We start from the raw sequence: 18,021 nt of genomic DNA, 5'->3' as shown, positions 1-18,021 counted from the left end.
GAGTCTGGCATTGCATCTGATTGCTGCTTCTGGTGCTATTCAAATGTAAACTTTGTGAATGACAAACAAAACAAAAACAATACAGGCCCATGTCTCAACATGCACGATAACTAAGGCGGTATGCTCTAAACCAAACTCGTTGCTAAGATATGAAAGCATTCAAGCCAAACCAACCATGAACACCCCAGCTGTTCTTTTTCAGCAAGTACCTGTAGATGACGCCATTTTGGTGAAGGAACATGAGCGCTGAAGTGACCTCCGCTGCATAAAACCTTGAGCGAGCTTCATCAAACTTTCGGGAACGTTGAATTTGAAACATTAAATCGCCTCCGTTTACGTATTCCATGACGAAGAAAAGGCGGTCCTAAATGAAGGAAGAAAGAGCTTTTACAGCTAAATTGCTTAAGGCCTTACAAGTAGCTGCTATTGGAGGCAAACAATGAAACATTTGTAGAGAAGGAGTTTCATTATGTCAACAAAAGCTCATCAATTAAAACTGCACTTAGCTGACGATAGAAGAATACATTTCAAAAGCACATCTAAATAAACCGTTATACCAATTAGCTTTCACCCTTCAATCTTTCTGGCCCCACCACCAACCAACAAACTCTGGCAAAGGCAAAGGTTTTAGCTGTTTTGGGAATCACTTACATCTTAACAACATTTTTAATTCATATCACTTACCGAAGGCTGCTGGTCATAATCTAACCAGTACTTTTATTGCGAAATTCAATCAATATTACATACAAAACAGCCAGAAAACAATATCTGATCCCAGGGAGAGTTAACTTACATTTTTCATGCCATAATTTGGAGATGCCGGTGTTGGACTGGGATGTACAAAGTTAAAAATCATACAACACCAGGTTATAGTCCAACAGATTTAATTGGAAACACTAGCTTTCGGAGCGCTGCTCCTTCATCAGGTGGTGACGGAGAATAAGATTCTAAGACACAGAATTTATAGCAAAAGTTTACAGTGTGATGAAACTGAAATTATAGATTGAAAAATACCTTGATTGTTTGTTGAGTCTTTCGTCTGTTAGAATACCATGATAGTTTCACCTCTTTCACATGTAAATCACAAAACTTTTTTAAAAAAATGTTACATTCTCAATGGTATCTGCCCAGATAATGTGTTGAAGGTGTTCGCCCCCTGTGTTCCTTGTCTGTGCCATAATGTTTAGACTGATTCTAATCGAAAAAGTGAGTTGACAGAGTCTGACATGAATTCATGCAGTTTTTGAGCAAAGTAGAATGTAACTCTGCAAGTACAAATTCACCCCACAAACCTTGCCAGAAGACTTTCTCTCATGCACAGATCTGAAGCAAGTATTGCCCAACAGATTTATAGTTTTGCTAAAAATAATGAATATGTGAAATTGTCTACCATTTAATGATTATACCATTATCCGTGCAAATTTAACTATACCCTCTGTCTTACACATACTTATTTCATGCAGGCATTATCTTGTTATCCTTATGGGAATTTCCTCTGCACACTTTGGCTGAATTTAATGCTCATGATGGCAGAGACATGATCATTTCCAGGAGCCTTGATCCAACTCTATATCCTTTAGGCAAATTAACTTTTTAAGAATCCAATTATGGGATTTATTGCCTATTTATTGCCCATTCCTAGCTGCCTTTGAGAATATGATGATGTGCTGCTTCTTAAACTGCTGCTGTCCACCTGCTGTAGGTAGACCCACATTGGCGTTAGGCAGGGAGCTCCCAGGAGTTTGACCCAACGACACTGAAAGAATAGGGATATATTTCCAAGTCAGGATGGTGGCTGACTTGGAGGGCAGCTTGCAGGTGGTGGTATTCTCAAGTGTCTGTAGCCCCTGTACTTAAGGACATAGCTTTGGAAGGTGCTGTCCAAGGAGTCTTGGTGAATTTTTGCAATGCATCTTGTAGATAATACACATTGCTACTACTGAGCATTTGTGGTGGAAGCAGTGAATGTTTGTGGATGTGGTGCCAACCAAGCAGGATGCTTTGCCCTGGATGCTATTGAGATGCCAGTGCCATCCATTTAAGGATGGAGATTCCACCCTCAAGTGCTGCTAACCAATTTGAAAGGTCAGTGGTTCATCAGCAGTGCCACCTGAAGCAGCACTCACTGCTGAGATTGCACCAGCCAGGAGGTGCATCATGGAACAGGCTCCGAGACCCAGGAGAACAACATCAGGTTCCTCACTAGGCCACACGGTGATCAAAAAGAGGTCGCTCTCCAGCTGAACCCATCTTTTAATAGTGGCCTTTCCCAAATGACTGGAAACACTAACTGGCATCTTTAAATTCTTCGGATCAGTTGAAGGCTCGCTTGGCAAAAATCTGAACTTCAGGCACTTTCCAAACAGAGGCACTTTTCTGACTGAAATCCAGATCTGGCACCTAGTTCCAACCTGCATGGGAAAAATCCATTCATACACTCATTATAGTCTATAAGGAGACAGACTGAACAATTGATTCCATGCCAGGTTTCTGCAGATATATACCGTCATTCCCATAATCACACTCCATCCCTACAGTCTTGCAAACTCATGTTCCTCAAATGTTGGCCTAATTTCCTTTCAAGATTATTGATCATCTCTGCTTCCATTGACCTTCTAGACAGCAAGGCCCAGGTCACAACCACTCTCTATGTAATTAAACTTTTCCTCCCATTCATTCTTGTATCTCTTATCCAAAATCTGAAATCTGTATCCTCTAGTCTTTGTACCATCAGCTAACAGAAACAGCTTTATCTTCAACTATATCTATCACAAATTGTAATCTCAATTAAATCCATCATATTTCTTTTCAACAGCCTTGGTTCCCAGGAGAACAACGTAATTTATTATATTAATATCGCTGGGGCCCTGGGTAAATTTACTCTGCAACATCTCAAAATCGTTCAGGTTTCTAAGGGTGCAGTGATCAAAGTTAAATGTTATACTCTGAATATGGCCTAACTGGATCTTCATTAAAGATAACCATCTCTGCTTCTTGTGCTCAATATCTCTATTTATACACTGCAAAAATCGAGTGCTTTGCTTTCTATTCTATGGCCTGTGATCACCAAAGACCGATGAGCATCAAGTTCCATCTGCCACTTGATTGTCCAGTCTGTTAACTTACCTAGGTGCTTTCCAGTTGATTGGTATCACTCTCACCATTTGTCATGTGTCCACGGTTGGTTCCACATGTAAGTTTTGAAATTTTACTCTGTATTGTAATATTCCAGCCATATATATATCAAATAAAGCAGTGGTTCTGGCAATGAGTTTACCACTGTTTCCTATCCTCTAGTCTCAAAACAAGCTATGACTCACTGTTTTTTTGTCCTTATGCCAATATTTTTATCCAAGTAGAGAATGATACCCCCCTCACCATTACATGAGCCTCAATGTTGTTAACCAGCTTTTTATGTAGTATTCTGTTAAATGTTTTCTTACAGACAATGGCCACTCAACTCTCTTCATCAGGTCACTCTATTATTTCATTCAACCAGATTACTCAAGCACAATCTGCCTTTTTGAAATCCATGCTGGCTCCCCTTAATTAACTCATTCCTTTCCAAATGCCATTTAACTGTTTCCTGAATTATTGCTTTAAAAACCTTACCCATCACTGACATTAAATGAATTGACTTGCAATTACTAACTAAATCCACACTTCCTTGAATTAGTATGCCACATTTCCCAGTTTTCAATATTTTGGTAAGACTAGGGAATAGTTAGGAGATTATGGTCAGCCCTTCCACTACCTTCATACAACATTCTTTAGCAACTTGTGAGATAGGCCATCACCTTTGTTATAAAACTGAATATTTACATACGTCATACAGATATCCACAAATCATACAAAATTAACATTCAGACACTTACTAGCATCCATTCAGCATTCCAACAGTTTTCAGATTTAGGAGATGCAGTGTCCTACAAATGGAGTAAGGGACTAGGCATTTGTAGTCAATGCCCTTTAAAATAGATGTCACCAGTTTAAAGATGGACTTCAAGTGCTTTTTTATGCAGTGAAATAGCTGCCTAGAAACACTTTTACTGAGACTTGGCTACACAATTCTCCGTAATTTATTAATCATTTTTGGTCTGGGTGAGAAAATTAAATGTAAGTTGTGGGTAGTTATCAAAATTACATGGATTACGATCATTGGTTTCAAGCTCATTGACCGTAAGATGGAGGAACAGTAGTAGGCCATTCATGCAATTAAGTCTTCAATGAGATTATGACTGATCTAATAATCTTTATGAAATCATGTCAGGAAAGTTTATTAAATGCTCTGATTCCAAGGCAATGCCATAAGGGGCTTGGTAAAACTAGGGTAAAGGCTAAATACTGTGGATACTGGGAATCTGACAAAGAAACAGCACGTGCTGGAGAAAGTCCAGCAGATCTGGCATCTATCTATCTCTAACCGTTTGGAGAGGAAATAACGTATTAAAAGCATTGCGCCCTTCTTCTTTTACTTCCTCTGTCCCAATCAAAGTGTTGAGTCATATTGAAGAAAAACTTTCCTGGTATCAATCTTAAATTTGCTTTTTGCTACTTGTTTCTGTCTTGTCCTACCTTGCAGGCAACTTGAGTGTTTGACATTTTTTAACAGAACCTTGAGTTTGCTTCTGCAATGTTGTGGCAAGGGCCTAGAGATCTATGATAATGAAGTTATGCTGCTGGTTGAATGAACTGGTTGATAGTTCATCTACTAAAACTGGGCTAGAAATGACAGACCCAATTTACATGATGCCAGTGTGAGCTGTTCATATTTGTTGCTGGCAATAATTTTGGTTGAAAATTATGAGTGAAAGTTTCCTGGATGATTTTGCAGTCTCTAAATGCAAATCTCACTTGGCAGAGTTAGCCATATTATTGTACTTGCTATTAGAGAGAGCAGTATAAAGCCTAGGCACTGACCTCATACCCTTTTCATTGAACCACAACTAGTACAGCAAGCTATCAATAGTTAAGTTCTGTCCAACTGGCCCACTGTTCTGATAAGGCTAAGCCTATAGTGTGATAATAACAGCTAATAACAGATCTGCCCCAGACAATCATTTGAATGTCAGAAAAGCAATTGAAACTTGTCTGAAGGGTCAAGCATTGTAAGGGGAAAAGCCTTTTTGCTTTTATTCAGACTGCTTCCCTCTGTTAATCGCACAATGGATTAGTGAAATGTATGTAAAAGATTGTGTTTTGAAAATGATCACTCTAAATGGATCTGTCCCTTGAAACCAAAGGTTTGTTTTCTCCTTTGGGAGTGTATGCTGAATGACTTGGTGCACAACAAAATGCTCATTTTAACAGGCTCAGCACAGAGGCTGGCTATTTATTCTGACAAAGCAGTCAGTTACTTGCTATATTCTATTGAGTGAACATTGTTCTTTACCTTCCACTTCTCTACTTATTGTTGCAAAACTCCTGAAACATTCTCCATCAAGTTGTACCTGATTGCATGTGGATACCGTGTACAGAATCAGAGGTGAGAAACATTTCATAAAATCTCAGGTTAAAACTTAAAAACAATCAAAAATCTCATTCCATGTCATCTTGAGTTCAGTGTATCTAAATGGAGATTTGGGCAATGGGAAAAAAGAACATTCTCATCAACAGAATATCCATTACATTGAGGGTTGGAAGCACTTTGTGTACTCTTACAGACTGAAATGTTCCCACAGACAAAATGTTGACTATTCCATCTTCTATTAAGTTCATTCGTATCTCTGTAGTTAATCTTATAAATAGTATAGTGGTAAGGTTCAATATTCTGAAACAATGCAGGTGTCCAGTGCATACTAGACACAAGGAACATCATGAACAAATGTTGAATGTGCAAACGCAGCACACAGAGTTTGATAGTTCTTCCAGCTTCATTGAAAAAAGGACTAAAATAAATCAAAGAATGCAAGCTTAATTTTAAAACTGTGCTACATTAATTTATTTCATTCAAGGTGGTGCTAGACATTAGAGGGCCATTAAGTGGTGAGAGACCAAAAATCAGAAAAGCCTTCCACACCTAATCACAGCCTACTGACATGACTGGAAAATGTGAAAATACAGATATGAGCTCGTGATAAGATCAGTTGGGTTTGACTGACATATTTTACTGTCTGACAACCTATTAATATTAAACACAAATGAAGAATTGTTAGATGAGATTTGGGAAAGTGTATGCTTGAAATAATATCCTAATACGTTTCCAGAAAACTGCAGACATTTGATTGATTAGACAATCAAACTGAGGAATGATCATAGCGTCAAGACCATTTTGCTTCAAGAGTTTTCTTGTATTTTCATTAGGACTACTTTTTAATTTTCAGTTACTTTTTTTAGTTTACAGGGTTCCTTTTCATTCTCCTTTAAATCCTTTATTTGGTGATGCAGATATTGCAAAAATAATACCTTCTGCATTTGTAGATATTTGGATTCACAAATCAGAATTAGAAGAAATCATCACATTCTCAAGAATTATCAAACTCCATTAATTGTGAAGTCACAACACACAATGAAGACACTAATTTGCGAGATACTGCAGTACTTAAATTTGTATGAGACAACAGTATAAGTTAACAACCAAACCCTTCTTTTCAAGTAACTGACATATATTTCTACATGCGATCACTCTAGAAAAAATTATTCTAAAGACACCTTCCACAGGCTGATAAGGTCATAGTTAATGCATTTCAATTGCATACGTACAAAGCTAGAAGACTTTAACCAGGCAGTTATGTTTTTACTGAGCCACAGATCAAAATCTCAGAGTTAAAATTAATAATTGACACTATTCAGTGCATCAATGTCCACTCGATATTTTTTCACATAGGAGCTACAGAATTCATGTATTGTTAAGCTAGAAATGTCACGTTCATTTACAAGGAACTTATTACCTTTATATTTTCCTGGCTTCTACAAAGCTGATCATCTCTTTATTGAACGTTTTTTACACGTGTTCTCTCCCTTATGTAGCTTCCCTGTCCTCCCCCTTTCCCTCTCCACTTGCGACCTCCCTCTCTTCTGCTTGCAGTCTCCCTCTCCCCTGACCCAGTGCAGCCAGCCTCCTTCTTCCCCATCTATCTTTCAGTCCTCTTCTTATCTCCAGCCCATCCAATTGGAGCTTCCACCTCCCTACCCACAGGAAGGATTAAAAGAGACATCTTATATATCCAATGAGACACTGAAGAACCTTGAGATGAAGACAAACTTAGTGCATGAGTCACCAAAGGTTAATATGCAGGTACAGCAAATAATTTGGCAAGTTAATAAAACGTTGTTGTTTATGTGAGGGAAATTAAATATAAAAGTAGGGAAATTATATTCAGGTATACAAGACATTGATGAGACCAAATCGATTCTGGATTAGAGTGGTGCTGGAAAAGCACAGCAGTTCAGGCAGCATCCGAGGAGCAGGAAAATCGATGTTTCGGGCAAAAGTCCTTCATCAGGAATACAGGCAGAGTGCCTGAAGGGTGGAGAGACCAAATCGAGAGTATTGTATGCAATTTTATTCTTCTTATTTAAGGAAGGATATGATTGTTTTGGAAGGATTTCAGAGCAGACTTACTTGGCCAACAACTGTGGTGTGGAGGTAGCAGTGTTCGACTGGGGTGCACAAAGTTAAAAATCACAAAACGAAGGATCTAAGATGGTGGCGATCTGAGAAGATCACACTGCAGAGCTTTGCATCGCAGCAGGAGCAGGACAGTCCTTTAACCCACCCAACCCAGGTCATTAGGATACCTTGGGGTGTTGGAAAGATTGTGGAGCCCCAAGAAACATTTAAAAATTGACTTACCTGTATTTTCAGCTGTCCAGAAATGCCTAAAAAGGGAGGAGGAGCATCTGAGGCCGGGCCTGCAGCTCAGCCTGCAGCAGCCTCAGAGCAGATTACTCTTCTGGACCTGGTGAACCAGCTCCCGAAATCTACCGAGATGTTGGGTAAACAGATTGAAGATAAGTTGGCTCCAGTCTCTCTCATGCTGCACAAGCATGAGCAGCAGCTGGGAGACCTGGAGAAGAGGACGGATGAGGTGGATCACAGGGTCACAGTGGTGGAAGCTGATGCCAGTTCATTCAAGGAAGAGATCCAAGCCCTGAAGACGCAGGTTCGTAATTTGCGTGACCAAGTGGATGACCTTGAAAACAGGGGCAGGAGAAAAAACATTCGGATCATTGGTCTGCCTGAGGGTAAGGAAAGTGAGCGGCCTGCGGAATTTGTTAAAGATTGGCTTCTGAAATTCCTTGACTTGGAGACTGGCATGAGAGGATTGAAGATAGAGAGGGCTCACCAGGTCGTAGCACAGAGGTCAGGTCTGCGTCAATGCCCTCGTCCTTTCCTGGTGCGGTTCCATCATTGCCGGGATAAGGAGAGAGTCATGGAGGCTTCCAGACTCCAGGGGAAGGATCCAAAGGCCCTAATTTACGAGGGGTCTAAGATCATGTTTTTTCAGGACTTTTCAGCGACGATGATCCAGAAACAAAAATCGTATGATGGTGTCAAGAGAAGACTGAAGGAGCTTGGGATTCAGTACTCCCTGAGATATCCGGCAGTACTTCGGATCACCTTAGATGGATCTATGCATCTCTTTCACACATCGGAGAAGGCAAGAGACTTTGTGGACAAACTAACCTTAGTTAAACCATTGTAGTATGTATAAATATCGTTGCTTGGGTATGCGTTTATCATTCTGTAAAAGAAATTGAGGAAATCCAGTTGGAGCTTTGTTTTTCCCCTTTTTTTTAACCTCTACTGATAATAATTTGGTTCAAACTATGTCTGGCGGTGGTTAAGATGTACATTTTAAATTTCTAAGTTAGGACATACCAAAAGATGGGTGGGGTATTTATTCCCCTTTCTTTTATAAAAGAATGTTTTTTTTTCATATTGATATTCTATGGGGTGTTTATTCTTTTTAGCTTGTGCTTGCGATGCGGCTCTAGCTGGGAGAAGTGAAGGTGGTTGAGATGGTTAGATGCCTATTTATGGGCAGTTCAGGATGGGTAGTTGCCCCCTCCGGGCAGGGGGTGAGTTCCCCTACTCAGCGCTATTGGAGCTTTATATGTTGGTTTGTTTTCTGGTTTTTGTTGTTTTTTATTTTTAATAATTTTGTATGTTTGTTAAATGTAGTGGTTTTAGTTTATGTAGTTTTTATATTTGGTGGATCATGCAACACTAAGGCTGAGCAATTTGTGGTTCGGGTTCCTCCTCTCTGGAATTTAAATGTAATTGCAGCAGATTATGGCTAATGATTTGATTAAATGGTGTACCTGGAATATCAAGGGAAGTCACTCACCAGTTAAGAGGAAGAAGGTACCCTTGAGTCTTAGAAAGGAGAAGGTGGGTATTGCTTTGTTACAGGAGACACATTTGGATGACAAGGACCATCTGAAATTACAGCAGAATGGCTTTGACTGAGTTTATTTTTCATCATTTAATACCAGAAGTAGGGGAGTGGCTATATTGGTTAGGAAAAATCTCTCATTTAAATTGTTGGAATGTGTTAAAGACACATACGGGAGATTTGTAATTCTAAAAGCTTTGATAAATGGGGAAGAATATGGCATTTTAAATGTTTATTGTCCCCCAGCTCATCCTTTTAAATTCTTGGTAGATGCTTTTTCTAAACTGATAAGTCTCAAGTCTCGGCACATCAGTATAGGGGGAGATTTTAACTGCCTCATGGACCCCACAGTAGACAGGTTGCCTAAAGGTCCCTCGATACCCTCTGCATAAACTAAACAGTTATTGGGTTTGAGTGGGGAATTAGGGTTGGTGGACGTCTGGAGGTGTATCCACCCTACAGGTAGGGATTTCACGTTTTTCTCCAATCCGCACAGATGTCACACGAGGATTGATTTTTTTCTGACCCCTGCGGTAACCCTGGATCTGGTGGCATCCTGTACGATTGGTAATATTGCCATCTCTGATCATGCTCCAGTGTACCTCATGGTTAAAATTAAGGATGTTATCGTGGATTCAAGGTACTGGCGAATGGACCCCTTTATTCTCATGGACAGCAAGTTTGTGGAGTATTTCTCTAGGGAATTTCGGGCATTCCTAGGCATCAACATAGGCTCAGTTGATAGCTCATTTGTTCTCTGGGAAACTGCCAAAGCTTATGCCAGAGGGTTAATTATTTCATATTCCACAAGTAGGAAACAGCAGAAGGGTGAACAGCAACGTCTCCTTGAAGCACGGTTGAAGTCAGCCGAGAAGGCCTATTTTGACAGACCCTTGTTGGTCAAACTACAGAGGATTACGGCACTGCGGTCTGCTCTAAATTCCGTGCTCACGCAGAAGGCAAAGAAGGAGCTGGCTTTTGCAAAGCAAAGGTTATATGAGCATGGTGACAAGCCAGGCAAATACTTAGCATACCTTGCCAGAAAGAGAAGTGCCCCACAAACCATTACAGCGATTAGGGAAGGGTCTGGGAACCTAACATGTGATTCTAAAAAGATTAATGTGGCGTTCCAGAGATTCTACTCTAAATTATATCAGTCTGAGAATTGTGAGGAGGGGCAGGCAAAAATGGAATCCTTTTTTAGAGATCTGAAGCTCCCGGGTGTGACTCCCGAACAACAGTCCTTTCTCAATGCCCCATTATCAGAGCAAGAGGTGCAGGATTTGTGAGGCAGCTTCAGAGTGGAAACGCACCCGGTCCTGATGGATTTCCCAGTGAATTCTATAAGGAATTTATAAGTATACTGTCACGCCTGATGCTGAATATGTTTAATGATTCATACAGTCATGTTTGTCTCCACCATCTCTGAGAGAGGCCAATATTTCACTTATCCTTAAAAAAGAGAAGGATCCGGAAGACTGTGCTTCATACAGGCCCATCTCGGTCTTAAATGTGGACTTTAAGATCCTTTCGAAGGCTATTGCATTAAGGCTGGAGACTGTGTTACCTTCTATTATTAAAAAGGATCAGACGGGCTTCATTAAGGGTCGCAGATCCTCCAATAACGTTAGGAGGCTGCTTAACGTAATTCAAGCATGCCAGCAGCAGTCAATACAGGAATTGGTGATTTCTTTAGATGCAGAAAAGGCATTTGACCGAGTTGAGTGGCCGTACCTTTTCTATACTCTAGACCGGTTTGGTCTGGGCGAAGTTTTCATAAGATGGGTAAAGGTTCTCTATAGTGTACCTCTCGCTGCGGCCATTACCAACGGGGTATGATCAAGCAATTTTAATATTTCTAGGGGTAGCCGGCAGGGCTGTCCCCGTTCACTTTTGACTGATCCCTACAAATCTGACATAGAAAGAGTGGTACTAAGGGCTAAGAATACACTCTCTGTCAGTACTCTATATCACCAATTGGGGGGTGCCACCTCAGATGAGTCTGATCGATTCTGCAAGATGTGGGAAAGAGAGCTGGATGTTGAAGTTTCTTCAGAGACATGGGAGGATATTTGGGAGAATGCAAGGAAGATATCAATTTGCAATAGGACCCATGCTTTACAGTTGAAGATTCTCCACAGGGTCCACTTAACCCTAGACCGTTTGTCAAAATTTAAACCAAGGGTATCTTCAGCATGCCCCAAGTGCAAGGTCTCTGCGGGTACTCTTACCCATTGTCTTTGGTCTTGTGACAGGCTTCAAACATATTGGAGCGCTGTGATGGGTGCAATGGAGAGGATTTTAGGTGTACGGGTGGAGAAGGACCCTATTTCGCTCCTTTTGGGCCTACCCATTATATTTCCTGTAGACTCGCATAAGGCAAAACTTTTCAATATTCTTACATTCTGTGCAAGGAAGAATATCTTGCTAGGTTGGATATCAGAAAACCCCCCAGGGTTGGTGGAAGATTGTTATGGAGCATATTCCTCTGGATTTTCTCACAAATATGGTACACCACAAAACTGAGAATCTTTACAAGACATGGCAACCCTTTTTGAAATACCTGGACACAGATTTATCTGCCACACTAACAAGGGCCTTTATATAGCTGCAACGATTGTGTTTCATGAGTCCAATATCCAGGGAGGAGGAACTGTGAATGTATGAGTGTTTTGTTGGGCTGGGCTGAGTTATTACTATTTATTTGTTTGTTGTTAGGTATTTATTTAGTTAATTAAGTAGCTAGTTTAGTTTTTTTTAAATTTTATATTTCTCTATATATGTTTATACATTCGTATAGGAAGGTGGGTTGGGGGATTTTATTTTATTATTTGGGTTTAGTTTTGTACTATTTTTGTACTGTTTTGAATTGCATTGTTTTGTTTTTGTTGTAATATTTAAAAATCTATTTTTTCTTAATAAAAATATATTATATAAAAGAAAATCACAAAACACCAGGTTGTAATCCAACAGGTTTATTTGGAAGCACTAGCTTTCAGAGCGCTGCTCCTTCATCAGGTAACTGTGGAAGAGGATCATAAGATACTGAATTTATAGCAAATTTATAGCAAGGTTTTATTAAAAAAAGGTGACATCCAAGTCAGACAATACACTAAAGGTTAGAGTCTGTCTGTGTCCTAATTTGGTTCTATTTCCAAAGTAGGGGGAATTTATAAAATATTACATGGATTGACTGCTTGCAAAGACTGCACAATTTGCATTTGCAGAATTATATTTGCAGATACATTCTATTTTGCTCAAGAAGCACACAACCTGCAGGCAGTCAATCCATGTAATACTTTATAAATTCCTACTTTGGAAATAGAACCAGTCTGACTCAAGATTGGGATACAGACTCTAACCTCACACCTTTAATACATTGTCTGAGCTGAGATGTCACCTTGTTTTTATTAAATATTAAGTTATCTTGAGAATGTGACTTAAAAGAAGTTCTGTGATTTACATATTAATGAATCAACACCTGCAACCCATTCTAAACCATGAAAGACTTTACAGCAATCTCGGTTTGGTTCAGCTGCATGACACTGTAATCTTTTGCTATAAATTTGGTGTCTTATGATCCTCTTCCACAGCTATCTGATGAAGGAGCATTGCTCTGAAAGCTAGTGCTTCCAAATAAACCTGTTGGATTATAACCCGGTGTTGAGTGATTTTTAAATTTGGTTAATACCTGGAATGGACAAAGTTAAAAATCACACAACACCAGGTTATAGTCCAACAGGTTTAATTGGAAGCACACTAGCTTTCGGAGCGACGCTCCTTCATCAGGTGATTGTACACCCCAGTCCAACACCGGCATCTCCGAATCATGACCTGGAATGGATACCTTCTCCTTTGAAGGAAGGTTGAACAGACTAGGCTTGTCCCCACAGGAGTTTAGCAGCATGAGGTAGGTTGATGGAAACATGCACAATCCTGATAAGGTCTCGTCACGGATGTTTCCTTTGTGGGAATATCTAGAGCTACAGGCCACTGTCTAAAAATGAGTGACAGCCTACGTAAGAGAGAGATAGGAGATATTTTTTCTCTCATACAGAGTCTTTGGAACTCTTCATCAAAAGTTGATGGAGACTTCAAATATTTTAAGGCCAAGGTAGGTAGATTCTTGATATGAAAGGGTTGAAAGATTATTGAGGGTCAATGAGAATGTGTTGGAATGAGTTCAACCATTGATTTTACTGAGTGACAGAATGGGTTCAAGAGGCTGAGTGGCCTAATCCTGCTTTAATCCATATGTTCCAATGCACCCTTTCCCTGGACCTACCAGATGGAATTCCCAGCAGAGAGACTCCCCTGGCCCCAATGAAGGGCCAGCTCGGCAAATGGCAATATCCCACCTCCCATTTCACCAGCAACAGAAACTCATCCGGCTTTGGCAAATAGCTCCCGATGACACCCCCACTTCTGCCACTCACTTTCCTAACTGCTCGCTGCTCCTCCAATAAGGCTGTTTCCTCTCTTCATTGGTGAGCCTCTCAGCAGCAAGCCCAGAAGTGATTGGTGGGGCAGCTCCTCACCAATCCTGCTGATTGTACTTAACGGGGATGACCCCTGTGATGGTATTTTCTTAGGCAGTTTAGAGATGAATTTGTCTGCTGTCCCTATGTATCTTGAGTGCTGGATGATCAAAGACATCTCAAGGTGCCAACCAAATGCCCCTGTCAAATGCTAGCAGCTTTGTTTCAATAATGATGGAAATATATGAAAGTTATCAAAGGAAAACATTGAGTCAAGCAGCAATGACTAAATCCTAATACAGAAAGTATATGAAAACTAAAAGACAAACTATTGATTCTCAATGTTTTCTATAAGCATGAAATACTTAAAATGGCCGACTCAGAAAATGACTTATTTTACGCTTTGAGGTTTGTTAAAAGTGCAGATTGCACTGGAGTTTACAACTACATTTGAATACTGAGCGATCTTTCTGCTTCCTTCTTGAATGTGGGACACTCACGCCAATAACTGTCCCTTATTGTCATGTTCAGCGAGATCAGTTAATCTGGACATTTCTGGGTTTGTGAGGCCCGGTCTCAACTTCACTGAGGCACTGGCCAATTCAGCTGATGCGGAAATAATTTGAATGCCAGATATAAAAATATGGAAAGTCAAACAGGTTTTATAGAACAATTTGCAAATTGTCCCGTGGCCTAGGTCAGAGAAGATGACTTCATTATTTAGCCCGACATATGTTTTAAAACTTATTTGTGTTCCCAGAATTCCACGCATGCCATCTCAGAAACTATTTTATAATCATTCAGTAGAATTTAAACAGGATGAAAGAGAAGTTTGTTTAACTGTACCTAAAATTACAGAGGCTGTCTCCACCCAAAGAAAACTTCAATAAACATTTCCTGCCTTCTAATTAGGATTATACAATATTTGGCTCTTATAAAATGGTGGAATGAAAGTCTGAGATGGAATGATAATGGAAGATTTACATTAGTATTCCAATTCAGCAATTTGAATGCATGAAGAACTTTCTGATGTGCTTTGTTGTACACAGCAACCAATCACGAAAATGAATTCAACTGCATTAGTTTTATTAAATTAATTGAATTTGATAATTACTGAATGAAATAGGTACAGCCCCCAGTGACAGAGGATTGTGAATTAGCCAGTAGAAAAATTCCTGAAATACAGACCTTCCAAATGGTCTAACAAGTTCAGTACTGGTGCCATAAATGTTAGTGTTTTAAACTGTTCTCCTCATACCCACTATGGGTGATATACCACAAAGTAGAAGGAAGCTGAACAATACTACGATGTAATTGGTACTCAAGAGGTGATGACAGCAGTCTGAGGTATTCTCCTTCTAATTCTAATTAGGAGGGGCTATAACAAAAGGCTGTATCTTCCCATATTTTGGTTAATTTGGATAGGCATATGAATAGGAAAGGTTGAGAGGATATGGGCCAAACACAAGTAAATAGGATTAGTTTAGTTTTGGAAACATGGTCAGCATGGACGGGTTGGACTGAATGGTCTATTTCTGTGCTGTGTGACTCTGAGACTCTATAAATGTCACTTTTGCTGGATTTTGTGAGGCACAGTGAGTTTTCCTACACTAACATCCCAACCTTGCCTTATTAGCAACCCACTAAGCCATTACAGTGCCCTTCTTAGCCACTGCTAGCCTGATTTTCCTCCTCGTCACAGCCAGACATATTCCCTAAGATTGGCATATCCCAGGATACCTGGCAGTAGTGCCATCTTTAAAAGGCCACTGTGCACCCGATCGAGTGCTTTCAGTCTGGAGCTGTCCTGCACAGTTCATGACACTTTCCTTCAACACAATAAATGAGGAGAAACTGCAACCGTGGAGATGTTGGTGGGGTGGGCAGTGCAGGAGAAGGATACTGTTTTCCCCAGAGCAGACAAAGAGGTCACAACCCCAGACCCAGCCATCCTGCTCTGACATGACCACCCAGATCAGTGCAGGTAACAGATGGAATACCCAACAGTGAAGCAAGAATCCATGATCTTTTCCACTCCACCACGATAGGTGCTACAATTTTCTCTCTGCGAGCTCACATTCACTCTATCTCTGCTTATGTAGGCTCATATTCTATCATTCTCACTAAAGCATGCAACATATTCCTTCACTTACCCTTAATCACTCAGTTCCTCCACATCACTCAATTCCTGCACATGACTAACCCAACATGGCCTCTGAGCATTGTTCTGGATAAGCCAGGCCACTCAAAACATTCTTAAGCAGGCAGCCAAGACCATAACATTGGAATTTGTTTTGGTAAGTGTACAGTGAAAATTACCCGGAGTAAGTTAGCTAGGCTGACTACCAGGTTTTAAAACAGAAAGAAATTTATTCACAAAATTACACAATGAAACACAAACAACAGAATAAACCCCTACTGAACTTAATCTATCCAAACTAGACTTAACTATGTTGTTCCAAATATACACAACAGTTCCAATAAGCAAATCCCGAAACACAGTAAAAATGTAACCAATGCTTCCAGGTTGAAGCCAGATAGAGAGTCTAGCAGCCTGTTTCTACACAGCTGAATTCCTAATTTGTTCTGGACTGAACTGCTCAGCTTTGAGAACTGACCACTCCCTTTTCATTGTACAAGTCACTTCTAAAATGTGACCACTTTGGCCTGAAGTCTCATCTGTTTACATATAATCAAAAGGCCTCTCAAAATCCTTTCTCAAACTTGTACCAAAATAGACACTTCGGAGGCTAAAGGGTTTTATGACCACTCTGAAAAAAATCAAGAACACAGTATCCTTGAGAAAAGGAACAGCTTTTAAAAAAAGGACCAGCTTTGTGACAGCATTTGCCTACCCTCACCTACCCTAGCATGTGCAGCCATGCCACCCAGATTCATCTCACTAAGTTCCTCTATTCTAGGAAAAAACATCCTACAACAGAAAATCAAGATGGGGGAAGGGGTGCCCAACAATGGGCTCCTCACCATCTATGAGGAATAGATCCCAACCCTGACCATCCTGGGATGCTGAATGCCTGTGCCCAAGCATCGAAGGCTGCTCATGACTAACTGTGATCCTTTAAGGCCTGGCTGAAGGGCCAAAGCACAACAAAGCGTGGCAAGGTAGAGGTGATGAGCTCAGATTTAGTAAACGTTAAGCAGCCTGGTCCATTTCCTTGAGCTGGGTGTCTGTCTAAGCAGGTACAGTGTCTCTGCAGTAGCATTACATGATAGGGGCTGGTGAGCCCCAAAGTGAGGCAATGAAGTGCAGATGCAAACTATAAGTGGATCAGAAATATGCCATGAGGGTGCAGCGAGGGCAGTACCTGTCAGATGCCAAGGTCCATGAATGTGAGGGTGCATGAATGTGAGGGTGCATGAATGTGAGGGTGCAAGCAGCCGCTACCCATGGAGTGTACACTGAAATATGGGTGCTGGGTGACCCAGATGGAGGTCCAAATAAGCAAGCCGTGAGTCGAACTTGCTAGTTACCAGTTCTGGCTTTCATTTTGTGAGTTCCTAGCATCTAGTTTCTATTTGGCAAGAAGTAGAATAGGAGTGCATATTAATGAGGCAAAATTAAGTAATAATGAATGATAACATTTGTTAATGGGTTTCTCACCATTGACTAGCAAGAATCTTATCTCAACATCCAGAACTTGGTTGGAAAATGTGACTTCATGTATCCAGTGTCAAGAAAGACCTCACTCAATAATTATAAATATCTTGTCATTAAGCCTGGGAAGATTTTGTCCATTGTTTAGATTCATTCACTTGAGGTTGCTGGCCAAACCAACATTTATTTCTCAATCTTAACTGCCCTTGAAGAGGTGATTGTGAGCGGCCTTCTTAAACTGAGGCTTCCATGGTGGCAGGGGCAATGTTAGACATTCCCATCATACTGTTAGGACATGATTTTCAGGAGTTTAACCAGCAAAAATGAAGGAATATGGAGATAGATCCAAATAGGATGGTGTGTGGTTTGGAGACAAACTTGCAGGTTGTGGTGCTCCTAAGTATCTGCTGCCTGTGTCCTTCGAGCTGTAGAGGGTTTAGAAGGTGTTTTTGAAGAGGCCTGGGTGAGTTGCTGCGTTGCAGTTTCTAGGTGATGCACAGTGCTTTCACTGTGTTTAAATGGCAGACAAATGTAACATTTAATGTGATGGATGGGGTGTCAATCATGCAGGCTGCTTTGTTCTGGA

The 18,021-nt window shown here is 40.4% G+C and overlaps 1 protein-coding gene across 2 annotated transcripts in view; it reads right to left on the bottom strand.

Annotated features, from left to right (window-relative positions):
* Positions 1 to 18,021, bottom strand: part of LOC122552746 (protein kinase C epsilon type) — a 598,788-nt gene that overhangs the window by 101,944 nt on the left and 478,823 nt on the right. For both annotated transcript variants that reach the window (XM_043695660.2, XM_043695661.2), the window contains one exon: positions 210 to 364. In XM_043695660.2, coding sequence (XP_043551595.1) covers positions 210 to 364 — 155 coding nt within the window. The remainder of the gene's footprint in view (positions 1 to 209; positions 365 to 18,021) is intronic.

This window comes from Chiloscyllium plagiosum, unplaced genomic scaffold, assembly GCF_037043375.1.
Source record: "Chiloscyllium plagiosum isolate Xiang-an unplaced genomic scaffold, Cpla_swu_hap1 HiC_scaffold_10, whole genome shotgun sequence".
Lineage (NCBI taxonomy): Eukaryota > Metazoa > Chordata > Chondrichthyes > Orectolobiformes > Hemiscylliidae > Chiloscyllium > Chiloscyllium plagiosum.
Note: the sequence above shows the minus strand (reverse complement) of the source record. Positions and strands in the feature narration are given on the sequence as shown.